Source organism: Barbus barbus (assembly GCF_936440315.1).
Source record: "Barbus barbus genome assembly, chromosome: 23".
Classification (NCBI taxonomy): Eukaryota; Metazoa; Chordata; class Actinopteri; order Cypriniformes; family Cyprinidae; genus Barbus; species Barbus barbus.
In genome coordinates, this window is record NC_136751.1 from 19,884,497 (window position 1) to 19,910,874 (window position 26,378).

Consider the following 26,378-nt stretch of genomic DNA (forward strand, 5'->3'; position numbering starts at 1 on the left):
TTTAGCGCTTAAAAACATTTGCCAATATCTTAGAAACCGTTACTCTGATCGACACGAAACCACCGTGGGACGTTCGGAAACACAGCGTCCCGGCTACACACCAATGCCCAATTGCCAAAATTAGTAAGTGGATAGTAAGTGGCACAAAAATGCAAACAAAGTCAACAAGTAAAATTTAAGTATGGAATTAAGTAAATCTTCTCAACTAAGTTATGTAAAGTTAAAGGAAATAAGTAAATGTAACCTGGCCAGTTAGAGTTTGATGAGTAATTTTTTCTTAGTTATAAGTGTACTCTGTCTGCAATACTCAAGTACATTTCACATTGTCACGGTTAACGCTACTCAAATAATGTAGCACTGCAAAAACATATTATTGCAGCATGTGGTTCAGTTACAAACATGCAAGTAAGCAAGTAGACAGCTTATTATCCTTTTGAAGATAATATATCTATTCAATAGAGTAATTACCCAAATAAACACGGAGACCTCATTACTTTCTACACAATACACAATGATGCTAACAATCAGTGGGTAGTGTTTGAGTATGAATGGGTCATTCTGAATGGAGTCACAAAGCAGCACTAAACCTAACAACAAAATCAACCTTAAAACAGGGTAAATTCAACTTGAAAAACCTTAATTATTCATGCCCCAGTGCATGATGGGAACAACGGGATGATAACTTTGATATTTATTTAAAGATTAAACAAACATTTCCAAATAAAATTTACTTATGTTCAAATTTTATTTCTACAAGCTTAAATTGAGTACTAATATAGAATTTACTATTTTTGTTTTATTCTTGGCTGAACTAAATTATTTAATAGAAATTACATTTGTTTTTCCATAGTATTTACTTCACTACAAAATAATTTTTATCAGTGTAGCACAAATATATAACACAAAACTGAAACATAACAAAACATATTCTGCATTTATTCTTTACCTAAACTCAGATGAAACTCAACAGTACCCCGAAAATATAGAAATAATAGAATATCAGAAAAATACGCTGTTAAAAAACCCTCTAAAACGCAATGCACTACAAAATTCAAATTACAAGTAAAACATCTGCCCTATTTTTATGGATTTCTTTCAACTGAAAAATACACAGTATAACCTTGTATGACTTTGACAATATTGTCATATTTATTTGTTTGAAAGTAGTTTAGAAATCTACTGGTCCAGAAACTTTTTATAAAACATCAAATGTATTTCTATACATATAATTAAAAATATAAATTTAATTATTAGTAGAAATCAATATTATATGAATACATAATACATAATATAAATATATCAAAAAGTGACCGTGCTCACTGTAGTTGTAACATTTTGCATTTCGTGATGAACAAATACTCATAATTAATATCAAATGAATCAAGAAAATCTGCTGATTTAAATACCAGCTTTTCACAAATCAAATTATAACCCACAAGTGAAAAGTAATTTTAAACACAGGCTACTTTTCATTTCTGTGTGTTAGCGATTTAGCACTTGTAACATTTCTAACAGTTTAAAATATTTAATAACTCACCCCATGCACACCTGAGAAATAACCCTTTTTTCTCATTGTTAGAGCTGATTTCATTACACCCTGAAAATAACCTTCATTCTGCAACCAGAGGTCAAACAAAAAGACCAAAATACAGATAAGACAGAAATAGAAAAGATTTAATGTATTTGTTTTATTACAGCTAAACCGCTCTCTACATAAACAAGTAACATTCATTAAGTAAACAATGTATCCCAATTCAAATAATAAATAATTCATATATTTTGTACAAACTGGTATTGGTTTCCTGTACATTATGATTTCTCTCATAGCGTACCATACAGTAAGAGAAGAACTTAAGGCAGAGAGTTCATACTTGCCAGTTACTGGTACAGCTATAACAGACTGACTGTCTAGTGGTATATTTCAAGGATGTAGCGGATCAGTGGGCACATGAAATGTATGATTTCAGTGCAATGTTGAATGGGAGATTTATGTAGAATGACGGCGGTCTAAATTTTGTGTGCTATCAAGTAACTCAGTGCAAAGGTAAAAATATATAAATTAAACAAGCATGGGTTCGAATCAATCCAATTGTTAATTTGCAACACTGAAGACAAAAATCACTCATTTAGAAAGGTTAGTGGACTCTTTTGTGTACTGGCTGTCATCAAGAGATTAAAAGTGTGCTAACTTTCATCCAGGCCTAACATTAAGCTGTTCCACAACCTTTTTTTTCCTAATGCACGAAAACAGCTGTCACATTACAATGCAGCCAGAGGATGTGCACAGGCAGCTGGCTTTTATCCTGTTTAAATTTCAACCAAAGTTGAATGTGACACAGCAAGTATGATTGTGGAATTAATGCCTCAGATGTCTCATATAGTACAAATATGAGAGAAAGAGAGACAAGGACATGTAATTAGCTACTTTTACAATGCAAAGCAAGTGTTAAGAGCTCTTGAAAGAATTACCAAATAAATGCATGAAAGTAATGCGTGATCAAACGAATAGTAAAAATATAATAGATCAAATAAATAAATTCAATTTTAAACAGACGAAAACAGACAGCACAGATTATGTTGCAATAAGGTCACCTTCCAAGCACTTTGAAAATCTATAAATCGTAGCCCACCTAAAGCCCAAACCACACAGACCTCAAGAAAATGACACTTCGTACATGCCGTTCTCGACATTTAAAATGGAATAACGACATTCACTGGAGGAGACACCAAATTGAAATGGCAAGTGCGTTTAGCCATTTTTACACAAAGCTGTCAACTGCCGTTCGATAGCTGGAATCTTGGGACCAAATTTGGATCCTAAGGTCTGCTGGCGAGGGATATTACACTTCTGTAAGGTTCCTGTCTTGAGGAAATAATTAACATCTGCACTACGGCTACTGCAACATCGTTCTGGTTATTTTTCTGTCATATCTGCAACAAACTAAATGAGGTATGCTATAGCGTCTGATACCCTCAGCACTGTTTTTGCGAACCACACCTCGTCTTTTGAGGTTTAGTTCAGACAAACAACATCAAAGGATATGAGATCGTGAAAAAAGTACAAGAGTTTACCTCAGGTACTGACCAGCAAATCTGGGCACTGAAAGCGAACTCCACTTCTTACATACTTAATGTGGTGATAGATGAGAAAGAATGTGCAACTGGAATAAGACGTGACCTCTGTCGACTCTTCAAGCATGTTGTGGCTAGATTCTGTATTGGCATAAGGGAATGCTTCTGTACAGCATACATCCTACATAACTTAAAAGCAATAATAAATTACCTGCACAGGATAATGGCATTAAATAACTTGATGCTCCCTCGCTGATCAAACAATGGCTGAGGGAAAGAGTCTTAGAAAATAAAATGATAACAATGACTGCCAATTCTATTACTTTGACTGAAATAATTATTGGAAGTGAAATAAAATAGCAAAAAGTATAAAAGGTACAGAATAAGATAATCAAGGAACAACACACAGAGCAGTGAAAAACATCTTCAGTATCCATGGAGAAAATACCAACTGAAGTCACTCACTGGGTAGGCAGCGTCCTATTGTTTATATACAAAAGTAAAACTGAAAATAGATTTTTCTTCTCTGTACACAGCAATTTTATTCTTCTCTTTACAAAAGTCTTTGTTCTCTTTTTTTTTTTCTCCCCACCTTCCATCTCATTCACATCTAAATCCGATCACGAGTGCACAAAGCTCCTTCAGTGTCCTCCTGTTGTTTGTGATAAAGGCTTGTCCGTTTGAGGGACCCCCGGCGTGGTCAGTCCAGTGAAATAACGTCGGGGATGGAGCCGTATATTACGGATGCAGCAGCGTCGGAGCGCGAGCGGGACACGTTGCTGTGTGGGTGGCTGTCTCTCAGACTGCTGGAGGACACCAGACTGCTGCTGCTTCCGCTGCTGCTGCCCCCGCTGCCATTGGCTGGCACTAGCGAGCTGCTCGCCGGCGTCCCCGACTGCTCCAGGAAGAGCTGAGAGGAACCGTAGGGCATGAAGCGGTTCAGCAGCAGCTCGTGGTCTTCTGACGCTGATGCAGAAGCTGAGGCAGCGGCGGCAGCGGCCATGACCATGTTATAATGCTGCGGAGAGGTAGAGATGAACAACTTAAGGCTATGCTGATGTTTAATTAAAATACATTTTTTTAAAAAAGTTCTCTCTCAGTCAGATAGAGGCCCTAGTGTATCTAATCCATTTAGTTTGGCACCAGATGTGGTTAAACATAGACGTTTGTTTGAGCACAATGCTGCCCTCTAGCTGCTGTTTCAGAGACTAAACGTACCTGGTGATTGTCCCCTTGTAAAAATGAGAAGAAATTCAGATCTGTAGAACAAGGAAAAAAATAGTTTGCCATAAAAATTTTTTTTTACATTTTTAAAATCACAATATATTTTAAAATCCTTAAACTTTGAAATAACAGATTGGATATATAAAGATTACATGAACAAATTGTCTTTTTAAATTATGCAAAGCAAATATTGGATTACAATCAATGACAACTACACTATCTTTCAAAAGTTTGGGGTTAGTCATTTTTTTAAAGAAATACATACTTTTATTTAGCAAGAATGTATTAAATGCAGACGTAAAGCCTTTTATAACTTTCCAAAAGATTTCCATTTCAAATACATGCTGTTCTTCTGAACGTTTTATTCAAAGAATCCTGAAAAAGTAATGTATCAGTTTCCACAAAGACATTAAGCAGCACGACTGTTTTCAACACTGATAATAAGAAATGTTTCTTGAGTACCAAATCAACATATTAAAATGACTTCTGCCATCACAGAAGTATATTCCATTTTAAAGTATATTTAAATAGAATATTATTTCAAACTACGGTGTTTACTGTTTTTGTGATTTTAAAAAAGCAGCCTTGGAAGCATAAAAGAAATTTGAAATTCTTACAAAATGTTACAGACCCCAAGCTTTTGAACGGTAGTGACAATGCACAGTTACGTCACAGCGCTAGCTGGAGGCAAAACAAAGGGAAAACTGGAGGCAGTCAATTCAAAACAGCGCAGATTCCGCTACACAAAGAGCTTAAAATATCATCTTGTTGTGATGTTGGGTGTCAGAATCGATGTAGTAGAGCCTTCAATTGGAAATTTTAACGCATACCTGCTGCCTCTGCCAGGCCAAAAAAAAAAAAAAAACGACAACATCTGTGGTTAAACGAGATCAAATGAACGGACTGGACAGAAACGATCGTCAAAAATACTCACGTTTGCAGTACACTTCTTATCAGAAAAGGTTAAATAAAGAATTGTCTTTTATTGTTATGGGCGCATCTAAAAATTTCTTATGCATCTCACCACTATGTCGAGTATGAAATAATGTCTGTGTGCATGTGTGTAAAACAAAAAACAACAAACTTAATCATTTGCAATTGTATTCATTCTTGTGATTAATTGTAGCTGAAATAATAGCTGTAAAATATATACATACATATACACACACACACACATCTTCATGACTAGATAGACACGGTGAGTTTGTCTTAACTATACAGGTTAGATGTGAGTCACTCAACCAGAGGGAATCCTGTCAGAAAACAAGCTAACAAACTCCATAGCTAGCATTAGTGAAGCAGTCAGGGGACTCTTTTTGCCTCCAGCTAAGCTCCGCCCACAGAAAAACATGTCACAATGTTTACTAACAGAAAAAGGGTCTATACATAATATTATCCATACATAATAATATTTTAGTACTGAAATGATGACCGTACCTGAGAGGTCATTGGTTGTGTGGTAATAGTGACGGTAGTCCTGGATGAGAGGAGGCGGCGGAGGGATATAGTTTGTCTCCATTGCTGGCATGCTGGGAGCTCGTGCCAGTGGAGACGCCTGATGATGCAGATTTAACACCCTATAATAAAATAATATTTTAGGTAACAAATACAATGGCTCCAAATATTATCAAAACAAATATAAATTTACATGTACAAGTGTGGTTTTATAAGACAAAAATATAAATCAAACTGGCATTTATAATAACTCATTCACAAATACACTTAACCTCTTGAGACCCTGCGTCCTCATATGAGGACATTATATTTTAGTGAATTTCTCTGAGACTATATATGCCACAGTTTTAAGTCTGGATCTGCTGTACAGAGCACATTCAGAGCTTTTCAGAGATACTAAATGTTTGGATGTTTCACCATGACTACTCCCCTCTCCTTGGTTTTCAAAAATGACTGATATTAATTTAGTGACACTCTTATGGAAATATGATAATATTCTGTAATTATAATTTAAATCGGTCTAATTTTAAAACGGTGTGTCATAAACCAACATCTCAGGAAAATGTTATGGGGTTTCAAATCAAAATATGACTTTCTGTTGATTGATTTCACACGTCCTCATATGAGGACACAGGGACTAAAAGCATGTTTATTACGCATTTTGGGAGACACAACAAATGAATAGGGAAATAAATTATACTTCAATATTCTATGAAAAATTATATATGAAAATCTTGTCAATTATTACTCCATTATTATACTTCTTTTTTCATTACATGTTGCCCCCAAAACACATTAATATGCATATTAGATTTAGTTTATAGATACGCTGTATATAATGAGAAAACCATTTCACAAGCAAGCATTTCACAAAAACATTTGTTGGGTTTTAAATGTTAAAACAATAGACATGCTATTCAAAATAAAAGAAAAATAAATTTTCACCCTTTGTTGACAGGCGGGGAGGTTGGTGATAGAGATGGACAGGCTCTTTTAGGTGGAGGCTCGTCATCATCTTCCTCATCTGAGGAGCTGTCCAGCGTCAGGTCAATCACCTCCACTTTCTTACCGCTACTGCTGTGGGACGAACTGTTTCTGTGGTCTGACATAACTGACCGACACGAGTCTTAAAGACAGAAGCATAAAAAACAAACCTTGAATCACTATGTACTTTACTATGTTTAATACTGTGCCATGCAAATGTGTACAATTTTTACTACAGGACTGAGACACAACTGTCTATTGTCTCCATAACTCACAACAAATATAACAGTCTTTGTTGTAATACCTTCAATGCCATTTGACGAGGCTGATACTTCCTGTACCACCTTCTTGGATCTCATAGGAGCCCAACTACCATCTTCTTTAAACTGAATCTCATCACAGTCCACACAACTGCTCAGGATCTCCATGAACAACCTATACAGAAACACACATACATTTAAAAAAACCAAAAAAACACAACTTTCCCAAGACTATTCCAACTTTGCCAGCATACACTAACGCAAGGTTTTTTTTTCTTAAAGAAAATAATACTTTTTTCCAGTAAGGATGCATTAAATTGATTGTGAATTGATATTGAAGATGTTTATGAAAAAATTATAATTTTACCAGCTCCAAACTTTTGAATGATAGTGATAAATGCTCATACACATTAGGAAATAACTGGTACTTCAAAAGAAAAAAACAACAACAACAAAAAACAATAACAGAAGTGTTTGTAGATTTCAGATGGCCCACAATCACAGGTATAAAGGGCGAGAGCAGCACTGACCCATCAATAATTAGGTGCTCATATGGCGCTTTCTTGTCGCAGACCGGACACACCCAGGTGGGTTTCTTCTCATTCATTTGGATGTAGAGCGTAGCATCAAAGCACTGCAGGTGTGAGCAGGTGAGCGCTCGACAGGGAATCATCAACCGCATCTTTCCGAGCTGTTCATTTACACACAGATGGACACACAGGTCAGCATACATTATATGGCCACATACTGCTCTCAAATTTTATAACTGAATGACGATTATACGGTAGTATCTTATTTCTAAACTGCTAGCTTGTGGTTTATTCTCCATCGCTTAAAATGATTAAACTGACAAAGAACACAATATGGGAAGTCGGAGAGCAAAAAATGATTGATGCAATTGTAACCGAAGGAACATTAAAAGGTTTAACAGAACCCTTTGAAGAGAATAAAAGGGTTGAGGGTCCATTACACACCGGACAGAGCAAGGAGACTCGCAGACTGGTGGTTGCAATCTCACTGTCAGGGTCGGCGGTAAGCTTTTCTTTAACTGAAGAGAAAACACAGAACACGGAATCAATCAGCTCACTTGATTTACAACATTGAATATCTCTCATCATATCCACACACACAGCGAACAGGTAGCTCAAGATAGATCCGTAACTTTGCAGGTTATTGGAAAAACATTTTATTTTGATAATCACTTCATTAAACAAAATAGCGAAAATGTTCCAAAATACTTGAAATTCAAGTATGCAAGAAATTCAGCTATATAAAAGGCTCAATTCAACTGTTTATAAGTCCAGAGTTAACTTACTGAGTGCTCTTGAGTGGTCTGGGTTTCTAATGCCTTTTGACCGTAGTCTCTGTAGCAAAACTGAGGAGGACTGCTGTCGGACGAGGTACACTGCCATGGAGTAACTCTGTATGGACAACACGGTATTTAAAACACATTCTGATGATGGTTTTCAATTTTAAACCCATCAAGTAATAGATTTCAAACGGATTTACATTCATTACCCTTCCGATTTCTGACGTCCATGACACAACAATGGTGTTGGCAACTGTTGTAGACAACCTAACCAGGGAGGTAATGTTGATGGGTCTGCTTGGCCGCTTTGGCTCCACTCCATTTTTGGTTGGGGGAAGATATCCCTGAGGACAACCACAAAAAGTTATTGAGTTCTGCACATAAAACAACAAACTACAGATGAATGTTTGTATCTGAAATATTTTTTATTATAATAGTCAAAGAAATCCTTTAAGAGTCTAGATCAATTGGCAAACACATGTTTGCGTCGGTTTCATAAAAAAAAAAAAAAAAAAATCATATGACAAAAAAAAAAATGAAATAAAATATCTTCCTTACAACATAAATGAGTATGCATGTGTTTATCATTGTTTAAACAATTTGTCTGTCATTTGCAGATGGACTGAAAGATTCCTGGTGATTTGTGACCAAAAATAAAGTCAGACTCACAGGGAGGTTACAGGGTTTTCCATTCACTTTCACACAAAGGTTGGGTGGGAAATGATCTTCCTGAGGACAACTTGTCTCTGATAAGCAAAACCTGAAAAATGTGTTGAGATTCCTTTAGGAATGTGTGGGAAAGATTTCCAAGACTCTCTCAGAAACCCAAACAAAAGAAAGCTACGAAAACGGGGGTAGGTTAGCCTCAACACAGGAAATCAGAAAATAGACAACACATTCAAATACACATTATTCAACCAAAGAATTTGCTATATGTTAAACTTTAACTTTTACATTACCATAAGATTTTGTGATCACACAAAACAATAAACAATGGTGGCAAGTAAAAAAATAAAATCTCTTCAAATAATTATTTGAACTATTACTACTATTTTCATGTTCAAGAATCTTTTGTGGGAAACTGTTGTCTTATACCTTAGCTGTACTTGCACGGTGAAGTCACATTTGGTCCCAGAGATGTCCCTGTCGAGACAAGAGGGTGGGAGTAAAGGAATGTGTGATAGAGCGTAGGAGAGAAAAGCATACCAGACATTCTACAGGATCGCTCGCTTGGGCACGTTTGATTAGCACTATTGTCTGCTATGTAAGAAAACGAGGAAGATATCTAAAAAGGCAAGATAAAATGCTAAACAGCTGTTTTAAATTCAGCAGGTTTTCAGTTCTGGCTGAAATAGCTTTTTTTAGTTCAAATTTATTACAAGCTCAAAATTAGTTAGGGTATTTCAAGCACTTGAACCATGTTACCTTGTCCAACTATGTAATTTAATACCCCCCCCACACACACACACTTACATTGAACTGCTGATCTGTTGAACTTGCTGAGGCGTTAGTGCAAACGCAAAACATGTTTCCTGAAACCTCTGACTGCTGTCTGAGGCTGTGAAAAAAAAAAAGAGAGGAGACTATTATAAAAGATGGGGAACCCATCGATCTATTGATATAATGACAGCGATGAGACTTGAAGAACTCTGTGAAGGAAAGGTCAGCCAAGCTAGTGAGTCATTTTCATTGCTACAATCATTTTACACGGATACAAATAAGGAATTCAATGCGTTTACCATTTAAATGTGAGTGTCTTACAAAAAAAAGCACAGTTCATGGAGCTTACCAACTAGTCATTTATGTAGCAATTTCGAAAATATGTGCATACTTTGTGCTGCCAACTTTGTAGCAAAAGTTTGGAGACATGCTTTTCTGTTCCTTACAGTCCTAATGAAATGCTTTAGTATGTCTGGTGTTTACTGAAGAGGAAACTGTTAGGGAGGACCAACTTCCTTGTAATGTAAATAGTTTCTGCTGGTCCACATACTTTTGGTTATATAGTATATATGTTTGCATATTTCTTGACAGTATCCTTTACCAAGTAAAGTTATTATCTCAAACCAATAATCTGAACCAATAATAAGCATCATCTCAGTTACAGACACAAGGTTGCTGGTCCTTTTCTGTGGAACTACTTTAAACGCTTGTGCAGTTTAGTTCAAAGCCAACTCTACAACATGGCTAAAAATAACTTGGGGTTACATAAACCAATCTTCGTAAATGAAGCAAGGGTTTCAGGAGCAAGAGTGTGAGAGAGATAAGAGGAAGCTCTATCTGCAGCTCTATAGGTGCTCCACACCGCACACACAGGTGGCTGAACGCAATGAAAGAGACTGAAATGAGAGGTGCGTTTTCTGCAAACTGACCACTTGAGTAGTCATGTGAAGAGGAAAATCTATTCCCGTTGAAGTGGAGAGAGTTTATCAGTGAGAAGCTGGCAGATGATTAATCTGTACTCATGAGGAAGGAGAGGACGTGAGCCAATTCTCTGGTGCGCAAAAGATCCATCAACACTGGTTGCTCTCTCAGCTCAAACAACTCAAAATTCACCAATCATTTTCATCACATTGACCTAGAAAGAATGTTCAATCTGAGGGGCTTCAACTCAATATGGGAGAAGGACCATTGTGTTTCCATAAAGTTTGCTGTTACAGGGTTCTTTGCCTTGCATTGCAAAAAACGCTTATTATATAGCAATCTTATAATTTTAACCAAAGAAGGTTACACTTTTTATAAAAAAGTTTAAGTATTACAGTTGTTTTGAAGCTAAAAGGCTAAACTATTCTATGTTTGACTCAAATTGAAAGAATAAAGTTTAATTTCTATTTATAGGGATTTTAAGATGTAGCCTAATTCAAATTAGCTATTTGAATAATTAAGTTACTTATTGAGTAACTAAGTTACTTTTCAGACAGAGTAATTAGTAAAGTAATTTAAATACAATATTGAAGTAATTAGTAACTAATTAATTACTTTTTGAAAGTAACTTACCCAACACAGCATACATATATTCTGAGTATTTACTTTGGCATTCATTTTCTTTTAAAGAATAAAATGACAGGCTTAACTTAACCCTTGTGCATCAATAAAAGTAAAAAGTTACACTTAGGTCCATAGTGGACAAAATGTCCATGTCAAAAAAACGGTCATAAAAATTGGAAGCTTGGGAGCAGAGACTTACGTGTGGTCTCATTTTAAAGAAGACCCATGGCAGATTATTGTTGAAGTAAAAAAAGTTTAAAAAGTGAAAAAAAAAAAAAAAAAAAGTTATACAGTTTTAGGTTTATGAAAATGATTTATGAACAATATTTTATATTTTATTTTATGAATATTTTATATATGAAACATGTTGAACTCTAAACCTGCTAGAAAATCAAAGCCATAAATCTAAACAGGTTGTGTTCCAAATTTGAGGTTGATATCTCAAAAAATGAGCTTTCAGTCAAATTTTGTTTGGGCGCAGTACCAAATTTTCCCCATTAGATGCCAACAAAACTCTGCTGGTGCACACAGTGGTTGGATTTAGGGATGCACGATATGAAAAATTTTAACCGATAACCGATAATTAAGTCCTTCTCATGCCCGATACCGAGAAGTTCATATTTTTATATTAAAAATTTCATATAATCTGCAGTTTGTGCACCCAGGAGAATACAAAATGTAAGATTCACTAATTAAACTGATATTTTAGTAGCTCTGGCCTAACTATAGCAAACATCAGTCCTGACTCTTCAAATGTTTTTTATTTTTTGTGTAAGGCACCACAATACCTTGTAACAGAAATGGTTTAACAGAATTATGACAGAACTATGGTTTATCTGCAATTAACAACTCATTAACAACAAATTTATATTCAAATATTTCATGCATAAAGAAATGCATCTATTCAACGTTTTTAGTGCACGAGGATGAGAAAGTTATATAGTCTTTAAGCAGTGTTGGGAGTAAGGCGTTGCAAAAGTAATGCATTACAGTAACGTATTACTTTTTGCTGTAATGCAGTAGTGTAAGGCATTACTAATCAATTTTCTGTAATATTTTACTCAGTACATGTTCAGTAGCGCTTGCATTACAACACACTTTTAGCCCCCAATTATTATTATTATTTTTTTAAATTTAATTTAAAGTCGGGCTCCTACTTTTTTTATGTCCCTAGGCCCGGGCTTCAGGCCAATATTCACGTCATAGTTCAGATGCGGGCCGGTCGAATTGCTGTTAATTTAAAAGTGAAAATAAAATACGCACGGTGCTTTTACAAGCTATTTAAGCAAAGGAAAGTGAGAAAACTCAAGCAAACTAAAAACAAACAACTGCTTGATGCCGAATTGCCACTAATTTAAAAGTGAAAAAACACGCACAGAGCTTACAAGCTATTTAAAACCGCAGGAAAGCGAGGAAAAGAGAGAAGACTCAAACGACGTCCACCTGCCATCCACCGAGGGGTAAGGTGTTGATACACGTCGATTAACCAGTGGGAAAATGTCCTTACTATCACAACCCTACTTGATGCCTTTTTTCCTCCTTTTGGAATACTTGCTGAACACGCGTTGGAAATAGCAATGGCATTGTCCTCTTCTGCCACAGAGAAAAACTTCCAGACCGGCGAAGACATGTTCGCAAATGAAATGATGACGTAATGAGCACAACAGTTTAAAGCTGCAATCACTTGCACTCGGAAAGAAGATGAATCTCAGATAAATCAGACTGATTGATTTACCAGCAAGCATACTTTATCGGATCTAGTTATCGGATTTAATTTATTTATCGGAGCAATAAAAATGACGTAATTTTCTCTCATATCGGTCGATAATTTATCGGTCCGATAAATATCGTGCATCCCTAGCTGGATTTGTGATTTACAGTAGAGTTTTCCTTTCTCAAATATTACAAGCACACACAGTTTTTTTTATGACACACATACAAACCACACTCTGACATCTATACCAACACACCTACACAATTATAGCTGCATTATTTATCCAATTGGCTCTAAAATACGCACAAGCAGAAAATGGGAATAAAGCGAGTATTTGCTTTATTGACCCTTTATAGACCAAACCTGAAAAAAAATAGCACCATCTGGTAAAAAAAAAAAAAAAAAGTTAAAAATTTAATTTTGAAGCCTTGCCAACAGAATGAAAGCCTATTAACAAAATTTGCATAATTTTACAGTTAAACGGCACTGCGATTAAAAATAGCAGTTTTAATGGGTTTCAATGGGGACATTTTTGTCCTTAAGTTCCTGAGTGTTAGTATTTTTTGTACGGAGGGTAAAATTTATTTTTTGAAGGAAATGAGGGTGAAATATTAAAATTCCAATAAAAATAAACACCTGAGCCAAAATTTATGCAGTTGGCATTAACACAGGCACAATTATAACAAAAACAAAACTGGAATGGACAAAAATGTCCATAAGGTCGCACAAGGGTTAAAAGAAATCCACATAATAATCATAAATGCCCTGAAGTGAGAACACGAAGGCTAGTTATGTGAACATCCCGCAGACCAAAATCAGAAAAAACAAATTAACACTTAAACCTGCTGACAAGCAAAAAAGGCTTTAACACAGCCTCCGTGCTTAATGACACATCCTTTCCATTGATATTGGCCTTTTATTCTTAGCAGGAGCTGGACGACTAAATATAGCACAGGTGGCCCTTGTCCAATCTGATAAGCCATAAATCACTTGAAGAGCACCTTTATGTTTGTATAGGTGGGGGAGGTGAAGTCTTCATAAGATGCCTACATTGCTTTTAAAGGATGTACAAAAATACAGATTTAAAAAAATCGACTAGTCAGTGGGTTGTACTATGAATGTCTAGTTAGTGTAGTTAGCTTATGTCCACAAGCTCCCGATCAGATGCATTTCCAAGCAATATATGGAAGCTTAGTGAAACTTTTAAATACAGTAAAGAAGTTAAATCAGGAGTTTTCAAACCGGAGTCTGTAAAATCTTTTAGCATACAAGATGTATTTTTGGACCATCAAAGTTAAAATGTTTATTAAAAAAACATTTTTTCAACATATATTTATTATTTATAAATAATATTTATTGTGAAAAGCACATAATTTTGAACATGTTTCTTTAGGTTTATACAGCTAACGTTACACTAGTAGTGTAATAGTGTAAAATAAATTAAACCTAATACATAAATATATAAAAAAAATAAAATCCAGAAAATATTTTAATATTTTGCCATGAATATAAATATACAACAAATATAAAAATGAAATATTTAATCAAATCAATGTTGCTGTTGATTTATTTAATAAAGTAACACACTTTCTATAGAAACAGTAAATTATGCGTAATTACAAGAAACTAAGCTGAAACAAAACCCTAAGCTTAACCTTAACCCTATACTATATACATGTAGTTAATTAGTATTAATTAATATCTATTTGTGTAATTACACTGTAATGACATCACCTGTAACCATAATTATTTCTCTCAGTATAAATAGACAAAAATATGGCGATAACTTTACATTTTAGGGTTTGACCATATTTGGGGGTCCTCTTTCGTAAGGGCACAGCAGTACTCTATAGTCTGAAAATCCCTGGCGAACTTTTATTTCAACTACTGTACAGAAAGACTGCAATACAGAGTGGCACAAAACTGCTAATGTTCATCCAGGACAAAGAATGATACTTCAAAAGGAGATGACTTTAGAGACTAAACTTCTTGGAAATGGCTTTACCATGCTATACGCTCTCTGAAAAGCTGCATTTATAAATTCATTACTGTAGAAGCACTATTCAACCCTAATAATCAAATAGTCAGCTGTTAGAGATCATTCCTATTACTCACCTAAACTGGTGGGCTTGATAAGCTCATCAAGTACATCGTAGAATGGCAGCCTTTGGAGCTTGACGTCTGGATGGACTGGGTGAAGGGTGGAGGCCAGATGGGGCAGGCCCAGCTCGTGCTTCGGCCCAAGCAGTGCGACAGGTAGTAGAGACGGTGAGCCATGCCCATCGAATCCCAGCTGTGTCAGGCTGGCAGGCAGGCCTGCGGGAGCCCCTCCAGTGGTGGAGTGTATGCCAGGGAGGGAGAGGTCTGTCGGGGACACCATCTTTGTGGGGAAGCGGCGGCGGTAGAGCTCCTTGATCTTCATCTGCACGGCAGGGCTGCAGCCAGCTTTCAACAAATGTAGCGCTTTGGTCAAGAGTTCGTGCTTCCTTCCATGTTTGTTACGGCCGGCATATCCCAGAAGAACCTGTAGCTCTGAGACACGGAGGCTCATCACCATTTGCTGTTGTAAAAAAAATAATAGAAGAAAGAGGAGTTAAATTATGCAATTGTCAATTTTTGTTCCATAGAGGAAAAAATAAATAAATAATAATAAAAAAAAAATTATATATATACACACTGCATAGGAACAAGCTATGGTTGAGTAACAGTAAATTCGTTTTTTTTTTGTTTTTGTAAAAATAGCAATAAATAGTAACAACATAGACAACACCATTCAAAAGTTTGGGTTGGTAAGACTTTTAAAAATGTTTTTGAAAGAAGTCTCTTATGCTCACCAAGGTTACATTTATATTAATTAAAACACACCAAGTTGGTAATATTGTGAAAATTACAATTTGGAATAACAGTTGTCTATTTTAATATATTTTAAAATTCAATTTATTCCAGTGATGGAAAAACCTGAATTTTCAGCAGCCATTACTCCAGTCTTCAGTTTCACATAATCCTTCAGAAATCATTCAAAAATGTCGATTTGGTGAAACATTTATTAGTATTATCCATGTTACAAATGGTTGTGCTGATTACTTCTTTGTGGAAACAATAAAACATTCTACTTTGATAAATAGGATTCTTTGATAAATAGAAAATTCAAAGGGAAGCATTTATTTGGAATACAAATCTTTTGAAGCATTATAACTTCACTGTCACTTTTAATCAATTTAATGCATCTTTACTGAATACTGAATCACCCAACTTCACCCAACAGATAGACATCTTCAAGATGAAATAACAGAGACATTGTTTCATTTCTATTTAATCATTTGTCAACCTAACATGGGATTTTTAATGATGGTGATTTAATATGAAGTTGTCCAATCTGTTTGATAGGACCTATGATTAATATGATGCAAATGTAGGCAACGTAGACAAAATTGGCATCAAGTTCTCTCATGGATGAGTTCATTATAAGCCATTATTAAAAAAAAAAAAAAAACATTATAACTTCACTGTCACTTTTGATCAATTTAATGCATCTTTACGGAATTAAAATATACATCGTTTAAAAACAAATACCCCAAACTTCTAAACAGTAGTGTATTTTTAATAGATTTTGCAACCCATTTCTACATGTTGCAACTACAGACAGATAGACATCCCCAAGGTGAAAACATAGAGTCATCGTTTCTACTTTAACATTAGTCAACCCAACTCATGGTAACTAGTGTCTAGGTGCCTCATTTTTAATGATCAGGGGTAGACAATAAGGGAAATTTGCCACTGGCCCTCCGGGCCAGTGTCTTTTGAAGTTCACTGGCCCAGGTCAACGCGTCGGGTATTGATCCCAATAATCACGAAAAAGAACAGTTTGCTTGAACAACATGAATAACATTTTTTTTTTTTTAAGGTAGGTTTAGTGCAAAGTGCAGCAAAACTGTGCAAAAACATGAAAAGAGTGCAAATAAACCTATTGCATAGGATTCATTCTCCGTAGTCACACAGCAATTCATTATATTATGTTCATACCATAGGTTTCATACACGTTAACTTTTCTCTAACTTACTTGTCTGCATATGTGGGGATTGATCTGCAGAGCTCACAGTAAACCTCTTTTTTTTCTTGATCGTAGCCCAGCTCGGGGTGGGCGATATGGGAAAAATATCATAGCACGATTTGTTTTAGAAATATCACGATTCACGATTTTATCACGATTCTTTGTCATGTTGGTTTTACAAGTTGTCTGAGCATTACAGCCAAACTAGAAAGACAAAGCCTTTCAAGGTAACAAAAAACAAACAAAAAGACATGGCAGATATTTAGGCCAAAGTGGGCGAAGATAAAAATCTTTGTCATCATTCTCTTTTTCTTATTAAAAAATAAGAACAAAGATACACATTACAAATACACATAATATACAAAACAAACAAACAGTGCTTTATTTTCAGGTACAATAGGTGTATTTAGCAGAGCATTCAATGAAATTGAATGAACAAATATAGAAAGAAAACACTAGACAGACTGAATCCTAAAGCAACTGTATTTAAGTTTTTCAGTCAAGAATAGTGAGTGATTTTTCTCTCTGCGTTTTGTTGTTTTGTTAACGTTAAATGAATAGTTCCCCCAAAAATAAATATTCTGTCATCTGTCTGTCAATTCTGTCATAATGTTGTATTTTTATACCATCATTTTCTCAAAAGTTGTTTTAAACCTGAATGAGTTTCTTTCTTCTGCTGAACATAAATGCTATTTTGAAGAAGGTGGAAAACCAAACAGTTGCTGGTCCTCAGTGACTTCCACAGGATTTTTCTTTCCTGCTATCAAAGTCAATGTGGACCAGCAACTGTTTGGTTACCCTCATTCTTCAAAATATCTTATTTTGGGTTCAGCACAAGGAATTAATAGAGGTTTGGGACAACATGTGAGTGAGTAAATAATGACAGAAATTAAATTTTAGGGTGAACTATCCCTTTAATGACAGTCGACAGCATGTTTAGTGTCCTGTCCCTTTAAGAGCTGCACGCATCTAATATACAGGCACGCATCCGTTTCTCTCTTAACTATTTACTTTCATTTTTAGAGATAACCAACCGAGTCTGTATGTAAACCTTGTGTTTTGACAGTATTAGCGCAAAAGATAAGTTAGTTGAGTAATCAGGCGCTGTTAGACAGGCTTTTTAGTGCGCGTGCTTCAGGTGAATGCGCTCAGAAAAAGGGCACCTCAGACCAGCGCGCGAATGAAACATTTAACCAGCAAGGCTTGTGTGCAAATAATGTACTTTTGCGATCGCGAATCAGTGCAGTGTCCTGTCAGAGTAACTCTACTGCTGTATGTGGTGTTGTACAGTATATAGAGACGGAGGCACCAGAACTGTATTTGATATAATGTGCTGTAGCACGATACTACGATATTTCTTCAAAAGCAGATCGTGGAGACATTTGTATCGTCCATGATCTAAAATCGTCATATCGCACACCCCTAAGCCCAGCCAATTCCAGCGGTCTCGCCACTGGGGCTGAAACTTTCTCTGCCTTTTCTTTTCGTATTCCCTTTCGCTTTCCCTCAATTCCTCTGGTGATTTTCTCTTCCTTGCCTTCTCTTTTTTACCCGGCGTTTGGCCGGGTGATGGGGGTTTCAGAAACATGTAGCCTAGCTTAATAGTAGCTATAGGTAGGTGCTGAGCAGCAGTGTGCAGTTTGCGCGCGTAACCGCGGGAGCGAGCAAGGCGGTGTAGACGTCACGGAGCGCATAAACCGCTGCATCTGTAACTGTCGGGATCACGTAACGTGTTAGCGGTGGTTACCGAGACTATTTAACAGAAATCAAAACACAGAACCACAGGTAATTAATGTGAAATTAGACTTTTTTTTAATCGAGGCATTATTTTTACTGGCCCCACCGGGCTAGTGGTTGGAGCGATCTGGTGGCCCTGACGGTTTTAAAAGCACGTCCGGGCCACCGGGCCAATTATATTGTCGACCCCAGATGATGGTGAGTTAATGTGAGTCAGAGATGTTCACAAGTCTTTAACTTGGAGTCTACGCCAAGTCTCGAGTCCGAGTCAAGTTTATAGGCTATAGAAAAAATATATGTATAAATATATCTATGATTAGCTGTTTCTGTAATCAAATTCTATAATAAGAGTCTGATCTACCATGACACACAATGAAATATTTGACACAGATATTACAAAAACCATTAAAATTAAGCATTTCTTTATGATATAAGTCAGGGATATTCAATTAAAGTTCCAAGAGGCGCAACCTCTGTATTTTCTTCCAAGAAAAGGTTCTGAAAAATAAATAAATAATTTTTAATTTTAGATTCATGCAAGGTTATATGACAACCCCACCCCCACCCCCCCACCCCCCCCCCACCCCACCCCAAAAAACAACAAAAAAACAAAACTGTTTCTGTTCAGGTTTGTCCTCCTGAAATCTAAAAACAATGTAGCTACAATAATCAAAACGTTCTCATCTTGAGCAGAAAAGAAAAATAACTAACAGTTCCAAAGTTTAAGTTCCATCCTAGCCATCTAACAGCAATTTTCCCAATTATAATTTGGCCTACATTTTTTTTTTTAAATGTTCTTAGCCTGCAGATTAATAATGCTAAATGTAGATCAGAAACGTCTTGTCACATCTTGTTTGTAAATAGTCAGAATCATAGGTCATAGATAGATAAATAGTAAGAAAAATAACAATTTGCAGCATTGTTGTTTTCTGCTGTGTTTTAGTGAAAGTTACCTATAATTATGCTGCTCTCTGTGTTTCTGTTGCTGTTAAAATAACCGCGTCATCTGCGCCAGCACGCGTCCGGAGAGACGCGTACCGGCATTTGGATTCTATTAAAATCTATGGGCAAGTAGAGAGGTGAAGAGGGTGCGATAGTGGGGGAAGGGAAGATCAAGCCTGAGCCTGGGCCAGTGAGCTTTCATAACAAAAGCAGTGGAGCACAGCTCCAGGGAAAACAAGAGAACCGCAGACCAGCAGTGGCTCATATTTCTCCACCTCGGAGAGACCAAAGTTCCCTCCCCAGTTTACTGCCAAGTGCCAACTGGACTGTTCACACAAATACTGACACAAACACTCTTTATTAATTTCCACCCACCCCACCTCCCAACACAAATAAATGGCTTCACTGCCGGTGCACACAAATGATGAGACTCTTGCTCTCCTCCTATTGTAGTGAGGAACGGCCCTCCAGTGTAAACCTAGAAGAGATCAAGAAGTTTGCTGATTCAAGAAGAATCCATGGGAAAGCCTGATCTTTCTGGTAAATCACAGCCAGCATAGTTTCAGAATGTTTTTCTTTCATACTTATAAAAGCAAATGAATATCCCACAACCTGTCTAAAAGTCTGGACTCTTGGTCAACAGTTGAAGTCCCTATTCAACAGGGAGCTGAGAGATCAGGGAGAAAGGAGCAAACACTCGTAAGAAAACAGTTTATTAGGATGAGCTCATTCTCTTAATGAGGGCCCAATAAACCTATGAAGACAAAAGGAACAGGAAGTGGACCCTGAGTTGTGCAAAAACCTTCCTGATGATTAAGCAAGCAGGCATCTTCATGTGATTCTAAGGAATCCTAAACCTCATGAAGTTTCACAGCTACAGGCTGAGTCCACCTGCACAACGTTCAATAGTTTGAGGTCGGTAGGATTTTTCAAATGTATTTGGAAAAAAAAAAAGGCTCTTATTTTCAAAGGCAGTAATCTTGTGTTATTATTATTATTATTATTATAATAACTATTATTACAATTTAATACAATAGTTTATTACAATTTAAAATAACTTTTATATTTTTTATTTTTTGAAAATGCAATTTAATTCTGTGATGGCAAAGCTGAATTTTCAGCATCATTACTCCAGTCCATAGTATCACATGATCCTTCAGAAATCATTCTAATATGCTGATTTGGTGCTCAAGAAACACTTTTATTATTAATGTTAAAACAGTTATCCTGGTTAATACTTTTGTGTAAATTGTGACATACTTTCCTGATTCTTTGACTAATAATAATTAAAAACAGAGCACCAGTTACTTGAAATACAAATCTTTTGTAACTTTTGTAAATATCTTTACGGTCACTTTTGATCAAATTAATACAAATTTGCTGAATAAAAATCTCAACAAAAAAAACTAACCCCAAACTTCTGAAATAAATTACACTCTGATGTCATCTGTCAATGATACAGATACCCTATGGGAAATGGGCTCTGTAAACACACGTCTAAATATACCTCAACAAACAGCAGGATGCTGAAGAAAAGGTTTCTACACAAGCTAAGTCCATTAGGACAGTGGTGGCTTAATGGTTAGATGGACTTGTAACCCAAAGGTTGCAGGTTCGAGTCTCAGGTCCGGCAGGAATTGTCGGTGAGGGGAGTGAATAACCAGCGCTCTCGGCTCTCCTCACCATACTTGGCCACAGGTCACTTCACTTTCACTAAAGCCCGATTCGGACGGTAATGGTTTCTCATATGGACGTCTGTAAAAATAAATTTACATATCACCTCAGTGATAAAACTCATGGATTCAGATAGTGATTTATTCACAGTGGAGGAGAGAGTTCTGTGATCTTGTAATTGTATTGCATACCTGCTTCTGCCATAATAAAGACCCATTTCGAATGTTTACGTGCTTTTCTTCTTTTTCTGCTCCTAGTCGCTGTGGTGGAGCGGTTATGAAGTATTGTTCTTTTAAATACTTTACAGCGATTTTTTCTTGTAAACTCAGAGATGTGGATTCAGATGGCAATTAAATTACCACACAACCTTGGTGTTTGTTAAAAAAACAGTAGGTAATTCGGCCGGGGATTTTTACAGGGGTGGTGAGAGGAAAACACTGTCATCCTGGATTTGGACGGCATTAAAATCACCAACTACCCCCTGTAAATGGTGAAAATCACTTGCGTCCCCCTGAGAAACAATTAACGTCCGAATAGGGCTTAACTCAACTAGCAGCTAGAAAACAAGTACCACAGGTCATGAAAAAAGCTCTTCTAAAAAGCCACATAGAGAGATTATACATTTATAAAGAAAAAGACACTTTGAAGAAAATATTACAACAGGGTTGGGCAACGTCGGTCCTGGAGAGTCAGAGTCCTGCTTCAATCTTGATAAAAACTCACCTGCTTTCAGCTTACTAGTAAGGCAAAAGCCCTATTCGGACGTTAATTGTTTCTCAGGGGGACGCAAGTGATTTTCACCATTTACAGGGGGTAGTTGGTGATTTTAATGCCGTCCAAATCCAGGATGACAGTGTTTTCCTCTCACCACCCCTGTAAAAATCCTCGGCTGAATTACCTACTGTTTTTTTAACAAACACCAAGGTTGTGTGGTAATTTAATTGCCATCTGAATCCACATCTCTGAGTTTACAAGAAAAAAACGATTTAAAATTCAGTATTTAAACCCTTTTTGAGCACTCCCGAACACCTTAAGGTAACGTTGTACTTCGGTGTAATTTTCATACATATTTACTTCTGAAACGCTGGAAAGTATTTAAAAGAACAATACTTCATAACCGCTCCACCACAGCGACTAGGAGCAGAAAAAGAAGAAAAGCACGTAAACATTCGAAATGGGTCTTTATTATGGCAGAAGCAGGTATGCAATACAATTACAAAATGTGCATTATAAACGGATATATAGATCGTGTATAATTATATAAAATTATAGCACGTCTATTTTCTTATTTTTAAACAGGAGATTTAAATAATCAAATAAGAAATAGGATTATATATTATAAAATATGCTTGGAATAATAAGAATGCATTTTACATAATTATTTTTAAATACTTTTTACACAATAAGAATAAATTTGTAAATTAAATTAATTTTATTTACAGCAGACAATCATGTGACTGGCCACGTGAGCAGCGCATTCTCGGGTTCGTAAGATCACAGAACTCTCTCTGTGAATAAATCGCCATCCGAATCCATGAGGTGATATGTAAATTTATTTTTACAGACGTCCATATGAGAAACAATTACCGTCCGAATCGGGCTTTAGACCTTGATTAGCTTGTTCAGGTGTGTTTGATTAGGGTTGGATCAAAATTCTGTAGGACTGTGGCTCTACAGGACCAATGTTGGGCACCCCGTATTAGAAAAAAAAGACTGCATTTAACTAACGAATTGAAAGGGCCCTCAAATTAATAATTTCACATCCTCTAGATAGATCTGCTTTATAGTTGAACTGAGTTTATTTCATGACTAATGAACTTCGCAACATTGACAGTTATTGAACTAAACTGAATCAACTTTGGAAAAAAAGGAGAAGAATAATGACACTATTGTCTTTTCAGATATGCTTTGCGGCTGAAATAGTATTAATTTCATAAATGAATAACTTTGTACCGTGTTATTTTCCTGTTTATCATCATGGAACTATCAATATTGTGTAAAATGCTATAAAGGTGACTTGACTTATATAAATTTACATGACTTTAGATTTTATTACATTTCCAAGCATTTCCTGTTATTTCATGGTTTCAACCTGCAGGTTGCTATACTACTTTAATACATGATCCACCGTTTAATAGCCATTACAATAATTTGTGCTCAGACAGAAATATTCTTAGAAAACAGGTACATTCTTCCAAGTTATATATGTTTTGGCATTTTTAGTGTGTTTTTTGTTTCCACAGGTTCGGGAATGGTCTACATGCCAGGACTCAAACTCCGGCTGTCCGAAGCTCTGCTGCGCTACAAATGTTTATAGAACTTTGAGAGAAAAAACAAACAAACAGAAATTTAATCTAGAAAGCTAGTACCCATTCACTATGAAGAGTGAGTGACTAGCACAGACTTCAGAATTTCTCTTTTGTGCACCATAAAAGACAAACAGCATACACGTTTAGAACAACATGAGGGTGAGTAAATGATGACAGAATCTCTCTTTAGCCCCCTCGGATAATTCCAGCACTACTTCCAAAAACATCGAAGCAAAACAATAGCTGGCTCTGTTATATGGTCTGATCATCTTTACTTAAAATAGTACACTTCTTCTCAGAAAAGGTGCATTTAATAAAACAACTGCTTGAATCAACAGTAAGGTTACTGATTTAGTTTCAATGAGTTTGGTTATCATAAACCTTGACTCAGTTATGATCAAGACATAACCTAACCCTAGGAAGCACTTCTCTGAAAGGATGTAATTTTGGTACCTGCATAAAGCAGGCTTCCTTCCTGCATAACCCACAAATGCGCTGATGCTCAATAACAATGAAATAAATCAAACTATAACTGATAATTAATTAAAATTAGGCTGAAGTATTGATAATGAACGACCTTCACATCCCCAACAATATACAAAATGATAAGAGAAAATTACTTTTTAATTCATGATTAAAATCACCACTGTTTCATTAAGCACAAGGAAACGGGTTAAACTATTAGATTTTTGTTTTGACTAATACATCAAAAAAATTTGGATACAGGTTTGCAATGCAACTGTAAAAGCTAGTATTATTAAAATTTCACAATAACATACTATAACTAGAAGTACTACAACAGGTGTACATTTGATCATCATCTTAAGATAGGATTTTATTAGAGGAGTTATTTCAGACAATGGTGGGTCAAAAGATTCTGTCACTGAACATAAAAAAAAAAAAACCCATTCCTGATTCTGGAGTCAAAAGGTGAAAATGTGTCATCTGAGAATGTAAATATTTGATCATTTTACACTTTCATATTAATTTAAGTGAAATTCAAATTTAAAGACAACTATTTTCGGTCTGTAATGCCAATGCTGTCTGTTAGCATACCAAATATTTTATATTTACATTCTGGCAAAATGTCCTTGTTCCTATGTAGCAAGTTGGTACTCCAACTAAATCTTTGGCTCATTGTTTGTGTCATTGTTTGCAAAAACAACAGGAAATGCCTCCTATAATGACAAACCCAAAATGCACCGGTTAAAACATAACCGCAGTTTTACAAAAAAAAGAGGTTCTTTGGATTATCAGCAGCAAAGGTCATTTTGCTCTCTGCAAGATATATGTTTTGTTACTGCCCACAAGAGTATCATGGTACAATGTGTCATTGCCAAATAAAGCTATTAATTCTGTGAAAAAGAAAAATGTACTACATAAGGGGGCATGTTATCATGCCTCGTCTTCTCTTTTTGGAAAAGATTGTTGCTAAATGGTCTGATCCATAACTCTTTAAAATTAACTAACAACTACTTTTGACAGTATACTGTCTAAGTGACAGAATCAGAGCCAGTAGAGGTCTACATGTTCCTCTCCAGAAGTAGTAACCTTATAGTACAACAACAAATAGCTGACCAAATGAATTTTAATATCACTAGCAAACACAGGTGTCACGTCAAAATAAACAACAACAATGACAGAAGTCTTCATATACTGTCTCAATGCAGGACAAACAATCTCACAGCATCACCCATGTAAACACCAGCGAAACATACAGCAACTTTAAGCGAACTTCCTACTAAATCACAGTGAAACTAAAAGAAACAGGCCGTGGTCGATTGTATGCATCAAAATCTGGTGTTGTGTAAACAGACAGCATTTTTTGGACGTCACATACTCGATTCAAAGGTTCAAACGTGTCTATGATGGCCAAAATTGACTCTTGGTTGTCAGATATCTAGGTCATGAGACTGAGCAGTTGTCTGTTTTTATAATGCATCAGTTTAACAGAAGTCATAACTGTCATAGTACCGAATCTCCAGGCTGTTAGCAGCCTACGCACCACCCACATGCTGCTTCACACTAACGACCGACTCCGCTGACTCTGACCATGTAATCACTTCATTTAAACGTTAAAAGAACAATTAGCAATATTGATATCTTAATTCAGACGGAAGAGAGCTAATTTCACACGAGCAGGCAGACAGCTGTGCGGGTTAGCTGGCAGCTAGCTGGATCCATCACAACAATAACACTGTTCCTTTAACCGGGCTCTAAACTGCTCATAAAGCGCGTTTAAATCAAATACGGAACGGCGCCTCGTTCAAAAGTAAATCACAGGAACAGGTCGGACGAAAAACATTGCCGAACAGGTCTTGTATAAAGGCTGTATTGGAAGTAATTTACGGGTTACACTTTACCTTCAATTCAGCACTCTCCGCCATCTTGTTTCTCTGGCGCAAGCGTGATCTGAGCCTTGGCACGTGACCAGGACAACTGTTATTTCAAATGTGCAGGAATCCCTCTCAAAAATTAGCGCGCGGATTACGTGTTTCACACGGTCTGAATGGAATGCACGTCATCACACATCAGCGACAAGATCTCCTGTAACCAGACTAGATTGATCAGTTTATACCATTGATAAACGTGTTGTTGCATTGATTAAACAAAAAGGTAACTTTGTCATTTCCGCAAATCGGTTCTTTCGAACGGATCGTTA

At 36.2% G+C, this 26,378-nt stretch overlaps 1 protein-coding gene across 3 annotated transcripts; it reads right to left on the reverse strand.

Annotated features, from left to right (window-relative positions):
• Positions 1-1,654: 1,654 nt before the first annotated feature.
• LOC306842854 (E3 SUMO-protein ligase PIAS1-like) lies at positions 1,655-26,119 on the reverse strand. Of its 3 annotated transcripts, none has more exons than XM_079373995.1 (14): positions 26,080-26,119; positions 15,119-15,563; positions 9,778-9,862; positions 9,400-9,447; positions 8,974-9,064; positions 8,514-8,648; positions 8,311-8,416; positions 7,970-8,043; positions 7,526-7,686; positions 7,040-7,170; positions 6,697-6,877; positions 5,734-5,873; positions 4,291-4,331; positions 1,655-4,090 (listed from the first exon to the last, which is right to left on the reverse strand). In XM_079373995.1, exons 1-14 carry the CDS (start codon positions 26,101-26,103, stop codon positions 3,773-3,775), a joined length of 1,980 nt encoding a protein of 659 aa, XP_079230121.1. In that variant the 5' UTR covers positions 26,104-26,119; the 3' UTR covers positions 1,655-3,772. The 3 variants fall into 3 exon arrangements, with proteins under 3 accessions (XP_079230121.1, XP_079230120.1, XP_079230122.1); XM_079373994.1 differs by having other exon boundaries at positions 8,505-8,648; XM_079373996.1 differs by having other exon boundaries at positions 1,666-4,090; positions 5,734-5,851.
• Positions 26,120-26,378: the final 259 nt, after the last annotated feature.